This window comes from Triturus cristatus, chromosome 1_2 (genome assembly GCF_964204655.1).
Source record: "Triturus cristatus chromosome 1_2, aTriCri1.1, whole genome shotgun sequence".
Taxonomy (NCBI): Eukaryota; Metazoa; Chordata; class Amphibia; order Caudata; family Salamandridae; genus Triturus; species Triturus cristatus.
In genome coordinates, this window is record NC_140580.1 from 828804985 (window position 1) to 828829887 (window position 24903).

At 43.0% G+C, this 24903-nt stretch overlaps 1 protein-coding gene and 1 long non-coding RNA gene across 2 annotated transcripts in view; one reads left to right on the forward strand and one right to left on the reverse strand.

Annotated features, from left to right (window-relative positions):
- The window catches only part of TNFRSF25 (TNF receptor superfamily member 25), a 229310-nt gene that overhangs the window by 16485 nt on the left and 187922 nt on the right, over positions 1-24903 (reverse strand). The window contains exons 6-9 of the mRNA XM_085615187.1: positions 20270-20322; positions 17266-17379; positions 14550-14590; positions 4601-4745 (exon numbers count right to left, since the gene is read on the reverse strand). Of these exons, the coding sequence (XP_085471313.1) occupies positions 4601-4745; positions 14550-14590; positions 17266-17379; positions 20270-20322 (353 nt within the window). The remainder of the gene's footprint in view (positions 1-4600; positions 4746-14549; positions 14591-17265; positions 17380-20269; positions 20323-24903) is intronic.
- On the forward strand, positions 11062-12131 carry LOC146868088 (uncharacterized). Its single transcript, XR_014966179.1, has 5 exons — positions 11062-11128; positions 11237-11283; positions 11393-11465; positions 11551-11630; positions 11722-12131. It is a non-coding gene; the product is annotated as an uncharacterized LOC146868088 (long non-coding RNA).

Genomic DNA, 24903 nt, shown 5'->3' on the forward strand with positions numbered 1-24903 from the left:
CAGAAGAGTGCATTGAATTAAATTCCAAGAGCATAATTCGACACGCCTTGCATAACTGATCGTGAGACGAGTAGTATGAACCTTAAGGGGTGGTAGAAGTGTCACTAAACATAATCAGCCCGTGAGCAGAACCTAACAGGCACCTACAGGCACATAGCATAAGAGCCAGCACAATCCTGAAAAAGTGGGGCTCCCGGCAGTGAGAACAGACATTGGGGAATAAAGAGACTGGCAGATTGTACGTAGATGGCGTAACCACTGCAGTAAGAGCCCAACAAGGGGATGATGCCCTTAGTAAGACCTCGATGAAGAAGCATTGTCTGTAGGAGGGAAAGGGTTAGTGGAGGGGTGAGTAACGGGCTGGGTCAAGATCTGGGTTGAGATGGGAAGCCATGGCTCACTTCAAGATGGTCGCCTCCTTTGTGGTTTTCAGAAGGATACTTTCAGGTGAAGGAGGGTCCTCTTTCAGTTTCAGGCAACGATAATGTCATACTGCAGAGGGGGCAAAACGAGCAGCATGTGCACAGAAACGAACAAAATAAAAGAGCACCATGGGAGTTCAGGCAGCCAAGACTCCAAGCTGCTGCAGCACGGTCAAGGAAAAACGACATGCACCCAATTACACGCCTCCCAGACTCAGGGGGGCAGGCTGGTCTCGATTGGCCCCATTCCCTGCCTCAGCTGGCCAGATTGACCCTGTTCAGGTAGACAGAGGCTCTATTCTGAGTACACTGCACTCATCAGTGTAATCCCCATTGGATAAACAGAGGTTCTGGTCAGAGCGCAAAGAGGAGTGGGTAGGCGGATCTCACGGTTCCTGATCCCAGTCTTACATGGTAGGTGCTCACCATGCTGGTTAGATTAACTCCGGTCAGGTGGACATAGGCTCCAGTCATCCCACATCTCCCTGTGTAGAATGTGGGGCTCAGGTCCACTCATGAGCAGGCATGATCACTTCTCAACGGGAGCGGCTGAGGCAGCCTATCTCATCCGAAGGGGCCTCAGTCGCTGATCAGGCAGAAGGACACTCTGTCAGTGGACGTAGCACCAGCTGGACTCGTCTCAATGTTGTGGATTCGACAACGTGGTATGTGAGTCAGTTACATCCAGGTAATCCAAGGTAATCCAGTTACTTACATCCAGTTACTTGCATGAGGTTCCCACAAAGCATATAGAGATTTGGGCCGGGGGTGGCTAAGCAGGGATTTTCTCAAATGACCCCAAAGATTGGGAGCTCCTACTTAGAGCTCCATTCTGTTGGCCATCTTGCCTTCCAATCAATGGATTTCTATCAATGGATTCCCCAGGTCAAACCGTTTCCAATGGTAAAGGTTTTTTTTTGCATAACAAGCTTAGAAATGTAACTTATAAAATATGGACGCTTATATGCATATATGCTCTAAGAGTCTTGTATGCCATGGTGCCTGGATCCAGTGGACACCAGAGGTCGGAAGAGCACATCTGTGTATTCCCCAAGTGACAGCCATTAACCATGGGCAACCAACGAGAACTGCAGATCTCTGCCATTTTAGGGCCGAATGGGATAGATTGGAGAGAGAGGTTTTGACACTTAGCCTCTAGGGGCTGGAACATGTCCCCACTAAAGATTAAGATCTGCATTCCATGGCCCCATGGTATACAGGTCCTACAATTGAGGGGGGACATCCGTGGTTCCAGAGGAAACCCCTTTAACCACCCTGAACTTCAAAGAAACACAACAGTATAACTATTGGTGCCGTCCTTCAGCAAGGGATGAGCTATGCTTGCCGGGATGCAGTACCGGAGAACCCGGACTGCATGATGCACATTGCCAGAGGACTATGTTGTGCACATAGAGTATAACTGCCCATGAAGGGGACTGCATGCCTTTTCTGAAAAGTGGTTGACCTGGGCCGAAGATCTGCTGAAGTGTGGTGCCCTGAAGTGTGCTCTCCAAGGGTTCATCTGCGAGATGCCTGTTCTCCCAGAGTTCTCAGGGACTTCAAAGATCTCCTGCAAGGGACCTACACCATCTAACTGTGTCGCCTAAAGAGTGCTGCCCTCTCAAGTGCCCGCATTGGCTAAAGAATCCAATCGGGTAGCGCAGTGTGAGCGTGAAATTAAGACTTGTGCCTGGAGACCAGATTGTTTGGTGCGGAGCCCCAGACATCATGCCCGCATCTAAGGTGTGTGGTTCCTGTAGTGCAGGGACCTTGACACTTATAAGCGTCTAGTTTGTCGTGAGCGAATTCACCAGTTGTGGGACCGTATGTGGCGTGTTTTGTCGATCGTGCCGCATCTATCGTGCGACAAGGTGACTCCATGCTCATTGCGTGCTGCGTCTTATTCACAGGGTATGGCCCTCGGAGGTGGGGGTGTACCCGTAGCATTGCTTCATTCTACTTCATGTGACTCTGGCTGAATTTGTGCCTGTGTGTGTGACTGAACTGGTCTGGTGCAACCTGTATCATCGTTCACTGGATGTTGTGACGTTGTGCCTCATTTTCAGAGAGGAACGGAATTTGCAACTCTTCATTGTGTGTGACCGGAATTGCCTGGTGCAACCCATCTCAACATGTGCCAGCCATTGTGCCTCATTTCCAGGGAGGTATGGGGTTTGCAACTCTCTGTGTTTGAATACCTGAAGTGTCTGGTGCGACTCATACCAACACCCACTAGAGCTGTGCTCTGATTGCCTGGACAAGACCATGATCATCGTGTACCTTCAGGATACCTCATCCTATCGAGAGGCTCCCCTGTGTTACTCCCCATTCATCAGTTGTTCCCTTTTGACTCTCATCATGGCAGACCAACTGACCTCTCTACACCCGCCCCCTCCGGAAGACATCTTGACACCAGGTAGTAGCGAGAGAGATTGACTCAGTTGAAGTAACGTTTCCAAGACAGTTCGGAAGCATGTCAATGACTGCGTGACTCCATTGTGTTTTGAGACCTGTGGGTGAACTTCTTGAATGGCTGCTGAGCTCCACTTGTTTATGTTTACTTCCTAATTGAAACTTGCTACATACCCCCACCTGCTGCCCCAAGGCCCAGACTAAGTGTGACTTTTGCTACGTGCGGCCTAGTATGCAGGAGGCGGGGCTGGTTATCTTCCATCCGGGAGAATAGAACAATCGAGGCGGCCCGGAGGGTGGAGGGAGGCTGGCGCCATGGAGTCTGCAGGGTGTAATCTACTGAACTTTTAGGTACCAGTGGCATTGCATTAGGGTGCTTAGTGCGTATGTGTGCAAGAGCACCATGTCGCGGTGCAGAGTGAGTGTGTTGGAGTGATAGTCTGCAAACTACCTGTAATTCACGACACTGGCCGGAAGTGTCACTTTATATGTTGATTTCATGCGAAAAGTAGAATAAATTTGCCACTGGGTTTTTCGCATTGCTCTGGACCGCGGTGCTGCTAAAAAGTATTCTATTTTTGTGTATGTACATATCTTCGATATCATTGTGACCCGGGGTGTTCTCTATACCTTGGGGGACTGTGTTATCAGGATTGCTAGTGTGGGCCTGGGGTGGACTACGTGTTGTACCGCATAAGGGTGCTCTCTCCATTGGGGGGGGAAGGGGTAGATTAGGAATTGTCCACAATATGCATACAATGGAAGTCATAACAATACGAATGAGCTTAGTACTGCTAGTAATATTTCCAAATGTGTTTTATGCTCTAAAGTATATGATGTGCACGTTGTAATGATTGCATATGTGTGTTGAATACAAAAGTGTTTACATACATCCTTTGTGAAGTCTCTTATGTGACGCTCAGTGTGTTTTTCGAGTGTGACTGCTGTGCCTTTGCTTTACACATTGCCTCTGAATTAAGCCTGAGTGGTCAGTGCCAATCTACCCAAGGGTAAGCACAGGTTATGCAGGGAGTGTAATCACCTGCCCTTGAAGGGAGTGGTAGGTACTGCCTGGCATGAGGCATCCCATCAGCCAACCAGAAAGGGGTGGTTCAAACAAAAGGGATGCCCCCAACATGGCCATTTCAAATAGCGATAAGTAAACCATTTCTAAATCTGTTCTATGAGTCAGTAAAACTCATAAATTGGGTTTATTATTAAGGAAAAATGTTTTTAGTTGGTTATATTTCCACAATTTTAGCGAATCACAAGGTTTGCGACCGCTAAATTGTTTTGTACTTTTGGCCCTCAAAAGTCAGTTTTCCTGCTTTTTTTCTTCATTTTCCCCATTTAATTGTCCCTCATTTTGGGAGATTAGTCAGCTCTCTTTCATACTTTACAGTATGTAAGGCAGAACAATAAATTATATATTTCTATTTGCTCCAGTCAATGTTTAAAACCATTGTAGATTTGCAGCAAAAGTACATTTAAGAGAAAGAATTATGTAACGTATATAACATTCATTTCCTTGTGTCTTTGGTGGACACTTCTACAGTATAAATAGGATACATATGTTCAAATATCACTTGAAATATAAGCTCTTATCAAAGACTACTATGAATGGAACATTAAGGTAAGGCAAACATTGATATACAATACCATTTCACATGTGGTGATGTGTTTGTTACCTGCTTTACAATACGGTTTAAAATTGCCGATAAATTACAAGTAGGTTGTATTTGATAATTAGAAAAGGGATATTTTACCTTCAGTGCTGTTAGACATTAGCGGTGTTTCAGAGCTGATGACGTTATTTTTCTTCATTTTTATATCAATGATTATATCTGATGATGTCACTGTAACCTGGGATTGTGGCAAACTAACTGTGACATTTTGTGGTGATGTTAAACTCTGTAAGAAACAGAGACAAATGAACAAAATTAGCTTTAAAAACAAGTATTTATTTATAATTGAGGGATCCTTAACACACAGCACGCCCGCATTAAGACTGTTCTAGGTTAACCCTTACAAACATAATCGAACTCCAAAAACTTATTGGAAGCTGAAAATAAATAATTCCCTCAAGTTTTCATGATCATGCGTTTGAGATGGTAGTTTCCGTAAAGGATTAGTTTACGTTATGACACAGAAAATCTCACAATGGCTGATAAATGAATACAATATGTACTTTGAACATTAATATTCACTGGTATTCTATGCCATTGACTACTGGAATTCACGTATAAATACCTAGGTAGAAGCGCACATACACACAGGTTTAATCACTTAAATTATAATGCCAGGCAAATAAGTATTCCAACTACAGCTCTTAAGAGGGCTTCATCTTCACAAGTCACTTTTAATTGACCACTAGAACAAGAGTATACTTTGGAATCACCCAGTGACACTTTAGGGGACATATTTACAAGCCCCTATGCCCGCAGGAACGTCACTTTTTAAGATGTTCCTGTGGCGATGAGGGCTTTGCCTTATTTACAAGGCAGCGTTAAGCCACTTAACATGGCTTAACACCACCTAGTAAATAAGGCACCCTTTTCACGCTATACTTAGCATGAAAGGGGTAGGCAATGGGTGGCGCGGTGGGTGTTCCGCCGCAACACCCATCGATTTTGATGCTGTCCCATATTTACAAGGGTAGCGGAAATATGGGGCACCGCCAAAATGAATTTCTTGATACTGGGGACGCTGCTACTGGTTTTACCTAAATGCCCCAGGTCCTTAGTGCAGGTTTCTAAGAACCAGGGGGCATAGCTATGAGCCCCTTTGCATCGCTCTTGCACTACGCAACATGGTGCAAGAACGACGCAAATGAAAAATGAGATTTATGATGCCACACAAGGCCACCATGCGTGACTTCATAAATCTTGAGTAATGTAACACAGCGCAAATCACTTTGTTGCATCATTCAAGGCATGGTGTGTTTCTATGGGTATTGTGTGGGTGTTCCTATGCAACATCCACAGATTTTGACACATTTCCAGATTTACAAGAACACGTAAACGTGGGAATGGGCCAAAAAGATATCACTCCCCAAGAGAGGCATAATGAGGAGAAATATCTTTATTTCTCCTAGTTTTTTTCTCTTTCTATGTGTGGTGCATTGCACCATGCATAAAGAGAGGAAAAAGCCTCTCAGGATTGTTTTTGTGCAGGAAGGTGCCCCTTCCTACGCTAAAACAATTCTGCATGCAATGCAGGGACCGCTGCACCATACTGCAAGGGTGCCTGCATTGGCGCTAGGCAGTCCATTGTGCACCAGCACAGGGGAAAGGACAGGAATGTGGCGTATTGCCTTAAATAAGGCACATTCTTGCCCTTTCCAAGTGATACAGTGGAGCAAGGTGACTTGTTGCGCTGCTCTGTGCCACTTTTTCATATATATGGCTCATGTATCTCTCTAGCCAAGGAGCTCTCAGGGTCTAGTCCCGACTGGTCAGCTGGATCTTTTATAGAAGGGCAAGACCTTCTGCCTTTGTCTCCCTGTAGCAACAACAGACCAACCAGTTGACGCATTGAAAGTAGTTTCTGTCCCTGGGTACCAGCTGGAGTCTGAAATTCTTCAGTCTTCTTTCCCCAGCAGCTTGGAAAATTCTTTTTCTTCCAGGTGCTCTCATGCCGAGGAATTCTGTAGAGCTAGTGGTAAGTTCCATTCTTATTCTGCACAGTATGCAGTGATTGGCTAATTCCCTACACCCCGTTTGTCATGGGAAACCACCTGCTTTTGCAGTTGTTTATTTCTTTCTTTCCTTTAAACCTTTCCAGAGTCCCCCATCCAGATGGCCTAGTCTTCTTCCCCTTGCAGGATACTTCTTCCTTTTCAAGCACACCCCTTTTGAAATTAGAAAACTTCTCTTTTTCTGTTGGAAGCAGTTTCTTTCCTGCTGGGAGCACAGATGAATGTCTGAGGAGGCCTTTGGAAATAATGGTGTCAGTTTCTAGAACTCTCATTTGGGATCTCAACTTAAAAGTAAGGGTCACTGCAGCAATTCTTTATGTTGCTCTCTTGTCCTGTCCCCTTTCACACTACTCATTCCATCTATGTGGTCTCTTGTTGATACCCCTTGAACTTTCCTGCTCCCAGACCAGTACCTTTGTCCTCCAGGCTAGTGGTCAACACATATTCCCGTGAGTTGATTTCAGTCACTCGCATGGCTATCAGGCAAACTTATTTAAATTCAATTTGCCCTCACGCAGCACAAAGTACACTTTTTAGGTTATTGTCCAGTAGTTATGAAAAAAATCTACTTTCACTATCGAATTAGGTTGTTAATAATGCTAATAGTGACATTTTCTTATAATCAGGCATTCCAAGCTTTCTATTGCAGTCTACACCGTATTCAAAAATCTACCGCTCTTGCTCTTCTCTGCCTCCCATGTCCTGTAACTGTCTCGAGTCATTTGGTTTGTCTACCTTGGTTAACTGTTACCAAGAAAGGCACTTTTAAGGACGCTGTATCTGCCATTTTTTTAAAACCTTGTACTCGCTACTCTCCACCATGCACCCTGCACTCTTCGGCTGCTTTTTTTCCCCTTCATATCCCCAGATTTCACAAATCCCTCAAAGGGGATGCTCTTTCCTCCAAGTTCTGAAACTGCCTCTTATTGCCTCTCTATTCTACCCCATATCATTTGGCTTTTAGTGAATCACTTAAAACATGGATGTTTACCTGAGGCTTTGCTTACCTTTTATTTATAGTTACAAAAAAGGGTGAACCCAAAATATGTCACTGGGACCTGGGTATAGAACAGTACATTGCAAAAGTGGTCCCAATGAACAATTCATCAACAACACAAAATACAATAAATAAATAAAGGGCAGATACTAGAGGAAATACGTAGTGTATTTAGTAATCTCTGTTATTTAATCACACTGAACGTACATCAATTTGTAACCTTGTTTAAACAATAACAAAAGGTAGTGCCCCTAGGAGGGAGAAAGGAGGAGAAATGGGTAGTGAGGTAGGTGTTGTGATTGGAGTGAGGATAACAGGGTAAGTAGAGAAGATATAGTGCAAATCACACAGTTAGTCACATAGAAAAACAAGGCTCATATCTTAAGCCACAAGATTCAAAATGATATCCAAAAGATAAATAGCCATGATTGAGAATAATATCACAGTGATTAATCGCTGTTGATCAAGCTGGCAAATGATACAGATGTCGACGTTTTGACCCCTATAACACTGTAGGTTTTTTATCCCTTACAACAGGGTCTTCCTTAGGACAGGAGTGAGAGGGAACGGGGGCACCTAGGGATAGATCTCTGGGAACAGGCATCTCAAAGATGAAGAAACCAGCGTTCTCAGTAAGGGTCTCTCTTTTGTCCCTACAGCACACCCGAACGAATTTTCAATTAAAACGGAACTGCATCGTTTGTTTAGGAAGATGCATCTAATGTATTTCTTTAAACACTCTCCATCATCCCTGGTATCATCACAGACAGGATTGAGAATTCCCTCTACTTTCGTCCCACCAGCCCACACCATGATGAATAGAATCTTAGCTTATCAGAGCGTTGTCCTGAGAGATGTAGCCAGAATACTCAAAGAGCACAAACATACCAAATACAACATCAAGAAGATGGAGAATGAAGCACTTCTGGCATTGAAAAACAACAAAGACATTGTGATTAAACCCGCGGATAAGGGTGGCGCCATTGTGGTAAAAGATGTAACCAAGCACAAGACAGAGATCCTCAACCAACTACAGGATGGAGTAAGCTATATAAGAATAAGATCAGACCCGTCCAAGGATCTCGCCCAAGAAATATTGACCCTCACCAAATATGGTCTTGAACAAGGCTTTCTAACCAATCATGAATTCCAATATCTCAATCAGAAACAACCCCGGCTCCCCACCATATACACCTTGCCCAAGATCCACAAGGATACACAGAACCCACCAGGACGTCCCATCGTTTCAGGATGTGGTTCAATGCTTGAACCGTTATGCAGATACATAGACTTTTTCCTTAAACCGATAGCAAAGGCAACACAAATGTATTTGAGGGACACGATGCAAACCATTAAACTCGTTGATCAACGTCCCTTTGATCCGAGTAAACAACTTCTGGTGACCTGTGACATTGTCCTTATATTCCAGCATACCCCAACAATCTGCTCTTGAAGTAATGGGTGAAGTACTGGATCAGCGACCGGCACCAACAGCGGTCCCGACAGAATTTATCATTGGATTACTACGCATAGCAATGATCAAAAATTTCTTCTTTATTCAAGGTCACTTTTATCTACAAACGAAAGGAGTGGTGAAGGGGGCTGCCTTCACTCCGGACTTGGCCATTATTTCTATGGACAATTTCGAAAAGTCTTTCATCTTCAGCGAGTCAAACCCCTACAGAGACAAGGTGCCTTTGTGGAGGAGGAATATCGATGATATACTTATGATCTGGACTGGTGACTCTAAAGAACTGGGCATGTTCCACTCCTGGCTCAACGGAAGCAGTCAACATATACAATTTACCATACAATCAGACTCCAGAGAAATTGACTTTCTAGATATCTCTATCCGGAATGAGGAGAATAAACTGTATAACACACTGTATTACAAAGCACCTGAAAGGAATTCTCTTCTTAGATACAACAGCTACCATCCGAGAGGACTCGGGTATAATCTACCCTTCGGACAGTTCCTGCGGATCCGCAGGAATTGTACCAAGGAAACCGACTTTATGGCTCAATCAGATGACCTGTCCATCCGATTATTGGAGAGAGGCTACCCTAGGAGGATAATTAAAAGAGCACAGAAAAGGGCCTGGTACAGTCCCTGTGAGACCCTGTTGACACCTAAAGAAAAGAGAGATGGATCCATGCAAAGGATGATATGCATCACCACCTTCTCTACACAGAGTAATGCCATCAAGAATAGACACTGGGCCCTGATTTCTGATGATATAGAGCAAGTCAACCCACCCATGCACTCATATAAGAAAGCCAAGAGTGTGTAGGACCATATAGTGCGTTCCTTCCTAGAACCACCTGAGGCACCATCGATCCAATCTCTGTGGAATCTACCACCGACACTGGGCCGTTTCAAGTGCAGCCAGTGCAAGGCATGCCAAACAACTATTCAAACCAAACAGTTAATTTATAAACACCACGTGATTAACTTGAAATCCTTCACGAACTGTAACACTAATAATGTGATTTATGGAATTGTGTGTCCTTGCGGCCTTATATATGTTGGCCAAACACAACAAAAAATAAAAGCACGCATTCTACAGCACTGTAGTCGGATAAGGTATGGTGTACAGGGAGCGCCTTTGGTCGAACATTTCAGAGCTGCAGACCAGAGCCCAGATGAACTCCATTGGATAGTGCTTGAGAAGGCCTCCCTTGGCCCCAGAGGTGGGGATTTTGGAATGATCCTAAATATAAGGGACTGCAAATGGATGTCCCTCTTGGACTCCACACAGAACGGTCTGAATGAATCTGAAGTCAGTCATGCTCAACTCGCATGTCTCGCAGCTGAATGACTCTTTATAGTCTTAAGTGAGTTTCCCATTACAGGTTCCGTTTCACACTCGGCATCCATGTAGGATTATTCATGTATGAAGCTGTTATTTCATGTCACAGTAACCTTTCCATGTAATATGAAGTTGTTATTTCGTGTTACAGTAACCTTTCCATGCAATATGCGCACAATGTGATTATGGTGCTCCCTTGCTGTAACTGAGCCCTTATTCCATGCTACAATACAGCTGTCCTCACCACTTAATGTGAGATACCATGCTATTTAAATAATCCGGCCAGGTGACAGGTCACACAATGAAACGTTATAGTCAAGCCCCTATACATACATATTTTCTAACCTTATCATAAAACATGAGTGTGACAACATGTTTATTTATTCTTCTGTGTCTTTCTTCTGAATGTCGTTCACTGTTAAACAGAAACCGCGGATTTCTTGCGCACCATTTATCCCTTTATAATGAATCTACTTGGTTGGTGCTATGTCTTTAGAAGAGTATTCGTTCATGCTTTTGCCCTGTGCTTTATCATGTAATTTATTACACTCCATTACAAGTTTTTCACTAATGTAGGTCGGGCCATTTCCCGGCAATTTTCATTCCAGTGAAGCTGCAGAATCTCGACAGTCTGTTTTCCATCACACTTGTCAGGATTGACAAGCATCGAGCGTCCTTGCAGCCACGTCACACCTCGTGCATGGCTTTAACGAGCCTCTCTATTTAAACAGAAGGTTCGCCAGGGCTCCGTTTCCCATCTGTTGAACGGAGACGTTTTCTGACAGAAGCGGTGAGTTTTTCACAAATGCGCTTATCCTTCCCAGACGCTCTTCATATCACTTAGAGCACCAAGCTCGTTTTTTAAACCGTTACTTTTCTTCTTTTTCATTATATGTAGATTGTGACATGCACGGAGCATTTTTGCCTGGTTAAGGAATTCATCAGGTAATTCCACTTTCTAAGTATGCTTTGTGGCAAAATGTAGCATGTTTCCAGCGCTGGTGGTGGTGAACCTTCAGTCCTAATTAGCACCTGTTTTTACGTTTTGTTTTAGAATTTAATTAATTGCAAGGCCCAGCTGAGTAGTCCGGCTTCGTTTCTTATGAAGGAATTTGATATCCATTCAAGTAAGTGGATTGATCCACCTCAGTCCCCATCCAATCAATTATACTCACGGAGGGACCTCTTTCATCCTGCACTTTACTCTTGCAGGTGATTGTCCATCGCTCTCACTACTTTGGAGCCCACAAGCCCACGCCTCCGAATTAACCACCAGTGAAGGGGTGTCTATGGTAATTCATAGGGCTCTGGCCCCTTTACATTTAGTCTATGAGCAGTATCGGCGTTCTTAGTGTTAAGGTGTCTTTTATGTTCTATCCCTAGGTGTCCCGGTTCCCTCTCACTCCCGTCCTGAGGAAGACCCCATCATAAGGGATAAAAAACCTACAGTGTTATAGGGGTCGAAACGTCAACATCTGTATCATTTGACAGCTTGATAAACAGTGATTAATCACTGTGATATTGCTCTCAATCATGGCTATTTATCTTTTGGATATCATTTTGAATCTTGTGGCTTAAGATATGAGCCTTGTTTTTCTATGTAACTAACTGTGTGATTTGCACTATATCTTCTCTACTTACCCTGTTATCCTCACTCCAATCACAACACCTACCTCATTACCCATTTCCCCTCCTTTCTGCCTCCTAGGGGCACTACCTTTCATTATTGTTTAAACAACGTTACAAATTGATGTACTTTCAGTGTGATTAAATAACACTGATTACTAAATACACTATGTATTTCCTCTAGTATCTCTTCTTTATTTATTTATTGTATTTTGTGTTGTTGATGAATTGTTCATTGGGACCACTTTTGCAATGTAATATCTTCTATTTATTTCAGTGCAATGGCATCAATATTTTGTTTTTGTTCTCTTTAAAAAAACTGAAAATATAAATTATAAATTCACAAACATAGCTGTTCTAGTAAAATGTAGCTTGGCCGGCACTGTGATAATTAACGTTTGGCAACTGTTGTTACTTTATATTTTACCAACACGCCACTTCCAAATGGATACCGAATTATAATAAATGAATATCAATATACTTAAAAGGATCTATATAACACAAAAAAGAGTGATAAAAACTGGCAGGCAGAATTGACAGATGATTTATACATTTCGAAAACTGAAAAGGTACGCTTACAATTACACATCTTTATTAACTAGAAACAATGTGAAACAGTTTTTAGCCAATGTCTATAAAATCACGAGGGGGCAACGAATTCCGCTCAACTGGCGGATTTCACAGAGTTTTGCCTACTCCGCACAGAATTCTGAAAAACTCTGCGAGGCAGAGTTTTACCTCTCACGCGACTTTTGACTGATACTGGACCCCAAATTACTTACGGAGCACTCTCTGCTTTTCAGGACTCTACTGCTGCGCGTTACTATACCCTTACACGACCACTTTGTCGGAGTTATAACTGAGGTTCTTGACACTGTGATCTAAATACTGATTGACCTTTCCATTATTCCCGTCATACTTGTTAATGAACTTTAAATATTGATGCCCTGAGGAAGTCGTAGGGGTTATTTGCCCCAAGACGAAACACGTGTTGGCTACTGCAAGGCTACTGCAATATTAAAGAAGAAAAATGTTCAACATATATGGATTGGATCTTGTCTGTAAGATAACAGCCATTGTTTTATTGAACAGTGTCTTTTCGCATTGCTCGGGAACAAATCGTTTTTGTACTTGATTATCGTCTATTACCTTGTGTGATGGAAGATTTTGGGATTCGTAGTGGTTGCCTCCCATTGCTCCCTTGAGCATCTTTTCATTGTTACTCATTTGCTGTGTACTTTGTATTGATTTTGCGCAATTTATAACCTAACCACTGTTCAAGAATTTAGTCTCTCACGCGACTCGCCAATGTTAAGTTGACGAGCGCGAAAAATCACATGCTAGAGCACCTCCAGGTGAGATTTCTCAATGTGGGCGGCCGTGGCAGATTCCTATCGCTCGCGTTGAGAAACCTGCTGCTTGCGTTGAAGGAGCTGCCGCTCATGTAGAACATCTACTCGAGCAGCAGAAAGAAGCAGTGCTCTCTTACACTGCATGTGGTGCCGTTCGTGCTGATTTCACAGCACGAGACAAACTCCCAGCACGGAAAATGAGCGTGAGCAGTGCATCTTACCACAGTCGGCCACTCGCGGAACTCCACGGAGTGCGGCAGACTTTTTTCAGCACTTTGCGGAGTTCCACTTAGCAGAACTCCGCGAACTCCACCCACGCCTATATAAAATGCGATGTTTGGCCTGCTGTTCTTCAAATATTGTTGTTGTTGGAGGAGCTACTAAAATGCACTTTTGGACGGATTGCTTTTTTGTGAAACTAATAAAGCATTTGAATATGTTCTGAGTGACTCCCTCAAAACTGCTGGTGAGATCAATAGCCATTTAGCTGTTTTCTTTTGAAAATGATGTTTCAAAATGCCCTGCTTGGCATTTCTTTTTTCTTGAAGGTAGAACTCAGCACCACGAAAAAATCACATGGGTTGGAGGATATGGGTCATTGACGTTAATTACTTATGTCATACCATTTAAAGGCAAGTGTCTGAGCCCCATCATTTTCAATGCCCAATAACCTCCACTGGCTTTAACAATTTTATAACTTCAACAGAATTTCCAATTATAAATGCTTTTTTTGTAGAATATAACGGATCAAGCATTCTTATTTGGCCATTTTGAAAATGTTTATTTTGAAGACTAAAATTACTAAAAAATTGCTAAAAAGAGCCTTGTGCCTCTACATTTTTAGAGCAGCATCCCTTGTGCTGAGGCTCCACTTTTACAGATGACATTTTAGCTCACACTGGCTAAGCTGTTGATGCACAGGGTTCTTCTTCCTTATTTTGCACAGATGAATACAATCACTTCAACTATCATTAGTTGGACGCCCCAACATCTCCTAAAGCAGGCAGTAATGGAGTGAGGCAATCGGGTAGGAGGGAAGAGAGAGAAAATGTATTCGCCGCACATGGTGCCTGACACTGAAAGGCGGCAGATTACCCTGTGCATTTCATTGATGATGTAAGGGTGGATGGAATGTTTGCAGATCTAGAAGGTTTAGTGATGAAGAAGGAGAGTAGGAACAGGACTAAAGACAACACAGAAAAGACAGCTCATCCTCAGGGTTTGTCCTCTTACCGAATAATTTGTATCATCCACAGTTCTTTCTGTCTCCGGAGCTGTAAAAAAGAACAATGTATCAAGTTCATACTGTGACAATCAGTGTGACGTAAAAGAAATGTGTTTTGTGAACAAATGAATTATCCATGAAGTATATCAAAATAGCCCATATTTTTAGTATAAACATGCTTCCTTTATAATGTTTATTTAAATAATAAGGGCCTCATTTACAAGAAACTGACGCATCGCCATTGATGTGCCTGTTTCCTTGCGTCGGCACCATATGTCCCTGCGACACCATGGATGTATGTGCTGTATTTACAATACAGGGCTCCACGGCGCAAGGATTTAACAGATGCGTCAGAAATTCTGACGCATCTGTTGGTGCAAAAGTGGCGCATTGCTGGAGTTGGTAAAAAAAATAACGCAACTCCAGCAATGCGTCAGAACACATAAGCGAGTCCCATGTAAAAAACCCTGCATCCATTTTTATGCCTGGTCTGACAGGCATGAGGATTCTGACGCATTCAAGTCATAGAGTGATGCGGTGAAAAGTTGTAAATTTTCCTGCACCACTTGTATGTGGCTTTTTTGCATGGGAACCCATACACTGCATTCATTGTACCTGGCGCAGGTATATTGTGACGCAGGACTCTACAAACTTACGGATTGGACCCAATGTGTTAGTTTGCAGATATAGAGCAGTGTGGCGCATTGTTTGCGCCACGGCTGCGTAAAAACAATGACGTACCGGTGGCGCAAGGGGCTTGTAAATAAGCCCCTATATTTTTGGTTAAAAGCTCTTCATGCCACAGTTCTGCTGTCTCGAAGTGCTGTAGATAAGAGGGGCTAATGTTGCCCAATTTAGGCCCCAAGTAAGACTTGCACAGTCCCCAAAAGAGGCAACCTCTATACACATATTTACTATTACTGTGCAGTAACACCCCACCAGTACTGTAAAATTATGATTTAAATCCCTCAATGGGGAATAACTGTGCAGACACACAATTACCGTGCAGTATTTGTCAAGGTATTCCCTTTCTCTAGGAGTTCAATGCACACATTTACCACTTGCTCTGGACAGGCAAGACCTCAAGCCAGCACTACACCCAATACACAATATAAAAAAAGGGACTTTAGAGCAGACCTCTCCAGTCATTGGCTTGTTTGGGTGAGCCACATCATGTTTTGGATAGATGGGCTGTCTGTCACTTTTTTGATCTGCACACGGCATTCACTGATGTGTAAAAAAATTTCAAAGTGGTGATGGCAGTCCTAATATTTATTTATTTTTTGGAGGAAATATTTTCCACTAGAGGAACGATCCTTTAAAGTCTCTAGCACCTACACCATTTGAGCCACTTATGGAGCCTAAAGAATTATGTTGGTTGCAACCCAGCATTTCCATAGCACATTACACCCACGTGGTACTCGAGGGCTGGCCAGTGGCGGGCAGTGACCCTCAACACTGGAGGGTCCTTGAGGGGACCTAGAGCCAAACAGAGTGAGGGCCAGAGTAATTTCTCGTGTGTGGCTCGCCAATGGTAAGTTGCCGAGCGCAAGTGAGAAAATCGAGCAGTAGACCACCTCCTGGCGAGATTTCTCAATGCCGGCAGTCGCAGCAGGTCACTAGCGATTGGGTTAAGAAAGCTGCCGCTCATGTGGAGAAAGCTGCTGCTAGGGTACAAAATCTACTCGAGCAACGGAAATAAGCAGCACCCTCTAGTTCACCACGTGGTACGTTTCTGCTGATGTTTACAGCACAGGACAAAATCAGAGTGAGCAGCGCACCATACCAAAGCTCTGCTGCTCACGGATCTCTGCAGAATCTCACGCAGTTTTAAGGTAACTTCGCGGAACTCCACAGAATGAACCTCTGTGAGTTCTGCCCACCCCTAATTTCCATGCAAATTGCAAGGAATAGGGGAATGCACTTGTGATTCACAAAGAATTGCGATGTTGACATTCTGTGTTGTAAAGACATTTGCAATTGGATTATCATATTAATACATGAAACACTTTTCTCTGCGTGGATGAAAACTCTTTGATGATATACCTTTAGCTGTTTGTTATTGTATTTGTGGGTGTAAGTTTGGTTTGCCACTTTGTGTGCTTTATTGGCTATATTTGTGAGCTGAAAATAGACACATGGAACGCTTCAAAATAAATTGATATTTGCCAGTATGTGTATGCGAAATGTTTGATTAGCAGTGAAAGCTACACTTAAAAATCCACAAAATACCTCGACAAGGTAGGGTGACTTCCAAAATAACATGTTCAAAATGAGTTGATGAATTCACGTTTGGAATACAATGAAAATTAATAAATTTCGCACATCACAATCACCAAATTACCCAAAATGAAACAAATGCTAGTTGTGCTGGCTGCTATTTTTTTCCTTGATCCGTAGCGTGTGAATACATCATGCTTAAATTTAGAAAAAAAAAAAACGTTATTACTTCTGAGAGTTGATCTAGTTAAAAAAAATTATGAAAAACAAGAAACCAAAATCCTGTTATTTGTTCATTGTAGTGTAGTAGTCTCTATGTGTACCATGTTACATTGCACATTGTACGCTGCCTGATCCTGGTGGGGTTTAGAAATCTGCTTGGTTTAACGCCTGTACAGTGCAGCATTGTGATCCTATGATGGCAGGAGCTAGTCTAGTGTGTAATCAGACCTGAGCCTCTGTGGCGTCCAATGCGCATAAAGACATATTGACAATATGCATTACCATCATCTTCAAGAGCTCTTTCCTTCTTCCTTACGTAACAGTACATTAGGACTCCCCCAAATATCATCACCGATGTGATGATGGCACCGATCGTTATGAATATCAGTGGAGTCTCTGAAATGACAACACACAGAAGTGTTAACATTGGAGGTGTCATTCATGAAATGCTGAACTGCAATTAACTTTAAGTCAATTTACCTTCTATCTGACAGTCGCTTGCACTCGCATGGAAAACCTTGTTTGGGTGTAACCAGAAGCCATACTCAAATTGCAACAAGAAAAAAGATGGCGAGTGTAGGGGCCCAGAATTTTTTTTAGTAGCCCACTGCCGATGCCACAGAATGCTTGGGTTGCCAAGTCTGCCCAGCCTTGATTTCACCCAGTGAGTCATAGGGAAAGTTAAGGGAGGTGCATTTAGTTAAAGAGCTAAATAAAGGCAACACATTAAGAAGCCATCAGCAGGCTCGTCTCCTTATCTCTGAGCAAGGGCTTCGATGAGCAGAAAAGCACTTCGAGAATTAGGGCTTTTTACTGGATATAGGAATCAATACCACTCAAAGATGGCCGCCACTTTCCAAACAAAATGCATATTTCGTTGTCCTACTCAATGCTTAAATTGTGAAAGAAAGAGTGTCCGAACCTCTGATCAGAAGCCAAATAAAGGTCGGCAAGCTGAATACCAGGGCTGCTAGTCTTTAAATCACTACCAAACACTCCCTGCCTCTCTTTCACACTCTTGCAGGTTCCTGCTTTCTCTCTTCATGACGGTTTTACTGTCATTCTCTTCCTCCATATTTCCGATCTGTGCTCTTGCCCTCAATACATTTCTGATGCAGGGAAGTAAGTGTTGGCCCCCAAAAATAAGTGCCGGTGCCTCCCCACCAACAACCACCAACTCTAACTGATCAGTGGTCCTAATTCTATTCTTATGGTGGTTTTATCCATCGAGAACAATGATTTTAGCTCCAACTCAATTGCTTTAATTGAACAGAACAGTGACAGGTTTCCCAGGTCCATGAGTGATTTTCTGCAACAATTCATGTTTTATCTTAAAATTATTAGACTTGTAGTCTTGTTTATTCCAAAATAGATCAGAACTACAAGTCCGAGAATTCAAACAAATAAATCATGGGCTGTCACAGCACATCACGCATAGATCTGTGGACACTTGGCAGCTATGAACAGTGCAGGCATAAATCTCACACCCTATTCTGTGCGTGTAGTAAACTTTTTGTATTTTGGGACAAAAAATAAAAGGTTCCAAAAGTCACAAGCCAGGTGAATTTATTCAGCTGTTTTTAAATATTTTCAAGGCCTCATTTATGAGGTTCTGGCGTAGGGCAGCGCTGCAGGCCTTCCTGCTGCGCTGCCCTACGACAAAAGAAAAGGACAGCATGCACATTATCTATCAGATACTACCCATTCCTGGCCTTTTCCCCAGCACCGGGGCACAATGGACTGCTGTGCACCAACGCAGGCACCTTTGCACCATGGTGCAAGGGTGCCTGAGTTGTGGGGGGGATTATTTTTGTGCAGGAAGGAAAAAATTCCTGCACAAAAACAATCACAAGAGGCTTTTCCTCTTTCTATGTAATGCAGCACAAATAGAAAAAGGAAAAACGAGAAATAAAGATATTTCATCTCGTTGTGCCTCCCTTACGTCTCCCCTAGGCAGGCGTACATTTTTTGGCTCTGCCTCAGATTTACGATTTCTCGTAAATCTGGGGCAGTGTAAAAAAAACAGATGTTGCTGGGAACGCCCCTAGCAACACCCATGGAACACCCCTTTAACGCAGAAAACTGCATTAAAGGGAACCATATTTATGAGGCAGCATTAAGCCCAAAAAAGTGGCTTAGTTCTGCCTTCTAAATATGGAGCGGGCTCCTGTGCCACGGAACGTCACAAAAAGTGTCATTCCGGCGGCGTAAGGGGCCTCATAAATGAGGCCTTCAGTATATATCTGCTAATGAGCTCTGCTAACAAGCCATCTCTCAGTGGCTGGATAAGATGAGAGACATAATTAGATTTATCGAGCCAGAGGCAGCATGCGTCTGAAACATGTGACTAGAAAGTGAAACCGGCACACGGTGACCAATGAGAAGCAAGGAAATGAGAGTGAAGACGAAGTCAACAGCGGTAAGCAATAGGCTGAAATTATGATCTGAGTTGGTGGTTACCAGACTGTCACAAAACACTCTATGACCAAGATAAAACCTGCATCTTGAAAACCATATCCAAGAGAACGGCGAGACTGAAAAGAAGTACACTCACTATTTTATTGAGAATACTCTATGACCAAGAAAAAACCTGCATCTTGAAAACCATATCCAAAAGAACGGCGAGATTGAAAAGAAGTACACTCACTATTTTATTGAGCCCTGAAGAAGTCTCATGGGAGACAAAACGCGTTGGCTATGATCATGAAAATATGAAATATGACATGGAAGAAATCTTCACTCAAAATCAATAAAGAAGAAAAACTCAACATGCTATATGTGTCGTATGCTTTATCATGAGTTTACTTGTCACTTTGAAAAGATACAAAAGTGTTTAAATACTAGGAGACTTTACATAAGTGTATAGTGCTGAACCTCCTGTGTATTCACATGTTGTTGTAGGACTTTGTCCCACATTGTTGAGAGTAAAGAGGGTAGTACTCTCTGGTTTCGTGCACTATCTTTGAGTTATTTACATTAACCACTAGTATTTGTTAGGTGCGGTTCTAATCAGCCTCAACCCTCTCCGTTTGTGTACTTAGCGGTAAGCAATAGGCGTGCGCTAAGTCCTTTTTAATTTTTTTTTTTTTTTTAGGTAACAAAATGTCTTATTAGCGGGAGCGCATACCCTGTCTCAGATGATACCTAAAAAGTAAAGTTTCAGTTCCACTACTGAAATCCAAAACCATAAAACTAAGCAACAATCCTATACTGCCTAATCTATATCAACTACAGCTGCTGTATTAAATGGTACTTGAGAATGGTGAACAATAAGTACGTACATTACCTGCTTTCTTCTGCTCAGATAACTTCTCTTCATTTGAATTTCTGTTAGACAATCTAAAAAAATAAAGAAAGGGTTGGTAGTTAAAGTTTCGAATTATGTCTCAAATTTAAATTAATATATAGTGGTTTATGACATTTCGGTTCAAATAAAATATGTGATTGCTGGATTTGATCATTTGTGGATTTCTAAATAATTCCTTGTTTTAAAGCACAACATACATCTGTTGATTCCTATTTTCAGTTCACAATTGAGGAATTGCTATTTCGCCTAATTGTAGTAGGTGAATCATTGAGTTTAATTTTGTTGAATTTTCTGTTGTTTATGATTTTGTTCTTTTCGTGTTTAATTCAAAATATTTAATTAACACATTTTTGCTAGCTTCTTCCGTGTCACCCATCAAATACCCTGGTGACAACTGGATGGGTGAAGCATTAGAATATTGTTTGTCTTGGTACAGATTTTTTCAGATTGACAAGGGTTCCTGTGTTGCAAGCAGGATTGTTTTTGTACAGGAAGGGACACCTTCCTCCACAAAGAACACCCACACTCCACCCATGGAATCCCTTCCTGGGGCAGAGTAACTCCAGGCAGTGACTTGCTTTACTACAGATATATGAGCACTGCAGGGCCACGCAAGGAGGACTTGCATGGCTTGGTAAACCTCATCTGGGTTTTGCCTCACCCTTGCGTTACCTGGCATGGCACAAGGGTGACACAAAACCCTTGATAAATATACCCCAATATTAATTAATTCACCTTTGAGCAACCCTTTCACGCTAAAAGACACATCTTTCAAGTGCTGCTTGTCCAAACATTTTAGCAACTTTTAAATTAATGTCATTGCTCACTCAACATTTTACACTTATCTCAATGAATACCCCTTCCTACTGATATTACCTTTATAAGATAATACAGGGACTTACAAACTGAATATTTCTATTAAGGTACTTTGTATCAAAACATTTGTTTTTTCACAGAGTTTGAAGTGTAATTTTGTCCCGTGCATCATAAAATAACAAACCACCCAAGTAAACCATAACAAAACAGAAGTAATTATATACCAAGAGGCCCCTCTCCAAGAAATCTGGGTCTTCTGATGGCCACTGGATTCACATGGATACTTCACATCAATAAGCAGGACACATCTATATTATCCCAGCTCACATCTCTGATGCGCCTGTACCATTTCCTGGCGTTACCATAAGGAGTCACCACAATCATGCCCATTGTTCTTTCTAGACTTCACTAGATGAATGAGTAACATCTGTGGCTCCATGCTACGTCAAGACTCCTGCTTCATAGTGAAGCCTTGGAACACATCACAGAATTGTTAATAGTCTGTGTTAGACCTGGCACAATTGACGTGGGTCTTCCCTGCATTTTTGCCTGTGCCTCCTGTTTGTTTGCTGTGTGTTGGACTCCGTAGTAAATCAAATGCTGCAGTACTGATTGTGCCACCCACAGAAGCAGCCTGTAAAACGTAACTCTGGCCTGCCATTGCAGAGCCTGTGTGCAGTCTAGAGTGCCATATCGATTTAGCCAGTGCATCCACTTACCAGTCCCTAAACCTTCCCTTTTCTACATATTAGTCACCCCTAAGGTAGGCCCAGGGTACCCCTGTGGGCAGGGTGCATTGCTTGTGAAAGGTAGGACATGCCCTGGTGTGTGTGTCATGTCCTGATAGTGATATACTGCCAATTTCGTTTATCACTGTGGAAAGGCTACCAGTTCCCATAGGACAGAATGGGGAGTTTGTTTATAACATCTTACAAATATAACTGGCCCTGGGAACAAGGTGGAAAAATAAAGTTTAGCATGCCTGTACTCAGAATGTTAAAATGCATCTTTCAGTGAGGGTGATTTTTACATTCTGTGTTTGAAAATACCACTTTTAGAAAGTAGGTATTATCTTGCCTAACCATCCAGCGTGCCTCTGCTAGGTTTGTGTATTGCATGTCTGGCTTTTGGATGACAGGGGCTGGAGAGGGGCAGCGGCTCCAAAAGTCTGATGAGTCAGACCTAGGCTGAATAAACCTGGGCTGCATTTAGAGTAGGTGGTGGAGATTTCCTTTCACCTGAATGGGCCTGGTCTGCCTTCAACAATGCTGTCTCCACCTCTTCCCAGGAAGCACCACTACTCAGGACAGAACTGGTTTTGATTGGGTACAGAAACTCTCTGCTTCAGAGAACAAACCGACTCTGTCAGCGAGTCCGTCGCAGGATTCCGTGTCCTGAAAGCACTGCCGAGAGCAACGCCTCGCTTCACAATGCAACCCCGGTCTCACCGACTCCATCAATGAGCTGCTGCTTGCACCACGTCCTAAAGGCACCGCACTCCGCAACGCTTCGCTACACGCTGCAAGGACATCACCGACTCCGTCGCTGCACGACCCGAACATCGACTGGCTCCGTTGCCGCACCTTGACCTGCCTGCACCGCAGCAAGCACCGTCTCACCGATCCCGTCAACGAGCCGCTGCCTGCACCGAATCGTGAGGACTTCGTCCGCCGCAACACTCCGCTTCACAATACGTTTGCCCTGACTGTCTCTCACTGACGTGCTGGTCGCAACAAGAAAGGGTACTGTGTCCGAGTCTGTCAACGCTTTAGCTGGCCCATATCGACGCGGTCGGCTGGAATTGTTAGACTCTGTCGTAATCAGTATTGCAGTAGCTCCAGGAGGAGCTACTGAGTTGGAAGAACAGTGTTTTATTGATTTTCCTTCAATTTAAAGGTTATTTTGCACAAGTACTATCTTCAAGAGTATTGTATGTTGGATTTTTATCATATTTGGTCTTGTTGGTTTAGATAAAGATTTACTATTTTTTTAAACTGGCGTGGTGTTCATTTGTAGTGTTTTCACTATATTACTGTATATTTTTCACAAATGCTTAACACACTGACTCTGAGATAAGCCTGTCAGCTCGTGCCAAGCTACCAAGGGGGTGAGCAGGGGTTATTTTAGGAGTGTATCCCCCTTACCCTGACTAGATGCAAGGGTCCCTATTTGGACAAAGGTACCTACCTCTACCAAGTAGAGTCCCCCATTTTTAACAGTCTTTCATTAGTTACCAGTTTCCTGCTTCAGCAAACTACTCAGGAAACTCACTCTTCTCATCAACCTTGTATGAAATATTTTGACCAAACCTCTGACCACGGACTATACATGTGCTTTGTTCAACTGTGCAGTGGCCTCCCTGCAGACAGTATCCTTACCAGAGTGACAGTAATCTCAATTTAGAAATTCAAAACAATTTTTCTAGGGCACATGTGTCTGAGCCTGTTGAGCACATTCCAAAAGCAGAGGTCAATAGCAAAGGAAACTTGGGGAAGACATGGAAAATATATATTTTAGTATGCTGCACTAAACCAAAGAAGAGGTAAGTATGATTTTCAAAAGCTTCTCAAAAACAGGTGTGTATGTAAATTGTCCTTGCCAAAGATGGGTTTATCCATAGATCAAAACTGCTGGGAGTCAAAATGGAAGCTGCCTTCAGCACTATGAAAAAAAAGAAAATAAGTTTTGGAAAGGGCTGAAGTTTAGGAGAAAGGAAGAAAAATAAATGGGAGCAATAGGAGAACCAAAGAAAAAGGGATGGGTGGAACTTGCAGAGTTTTACTCCCCGTAATATCATGGAGCTACATGCAAACTCTGCGAGATTCCGCAGAGTTCCAAAAAAATGGGTGGAATCAGCAAGTTACGCTGCTAGTGCTGATTTCTTTATCACTGGGAGCTTGTTCCATGCTGCAAAATTGGTGCGAAGAGCACCACGCAACGCGCCAGAAGATGCTGCTTCTTTGCTGCCACTCGATCAGCAGCTTTCTCACAGCAAAAGGTCATGACCGCCCGTGTTGAGAAAATCTTGGCAGGTGCCTTCCTAGCGCCCATAAATCACACTATGGGATGCCAAATCTCACTCGCACTCACCAACTTACCGTTGGTGAGCCGTGCATGAGTAAAAACTCTGCCATTTGGCGGTAGGCGCAGTTTGGCCAGAACTATGCTGCACAAACATAACGTGGCGAAAACTCCACCAACTCTGCCGGCAGAGCGGAATTTATCACCCTCCCCTAAAAAGAACTGGCAGCCATGACGGAGGTAAGAGTGTCAACATTTGAATTTTTGACATGGATATATGGGCAGAAAACTGTTTTGTTGCACAATGGCCGAAGAACTGAAACTAATTAAAGTTGACCTAAATGTGAGCATCTGCGAGGTGGAAGACATCTTTAAAGAACGCGATGACGTCAAAGTAAAAAAAACAATAAAATGCACATTCAGCCACCAGTGCAGCCCAACGACCTATGAGGCTAAATGATTGCATTCCACATATGAGACATAATAAAGTGGAGCAACATAAGCAAAGCATGCAAGGATTGTTGCACAGGTGCATGGGTCTGCTATTTTGGTTTCTCCGATTATCGGGACAGGTGCACATTTGTGCACACCTCAGGCTCCCCAGGAAAGCAATCCTGCACAAGTGGCATGTCATACAACAATCAATGACATCATCATAGCTCTGACCTGAGCAACTTAGGGGCTTATTTACAAGCCCATTGCGCCACCCGTACGTCACTTTTCCCATGTCAAAAATGACGAAAAAGTGGTGCAAGGAGCTTGTAAAGAATCCCTAT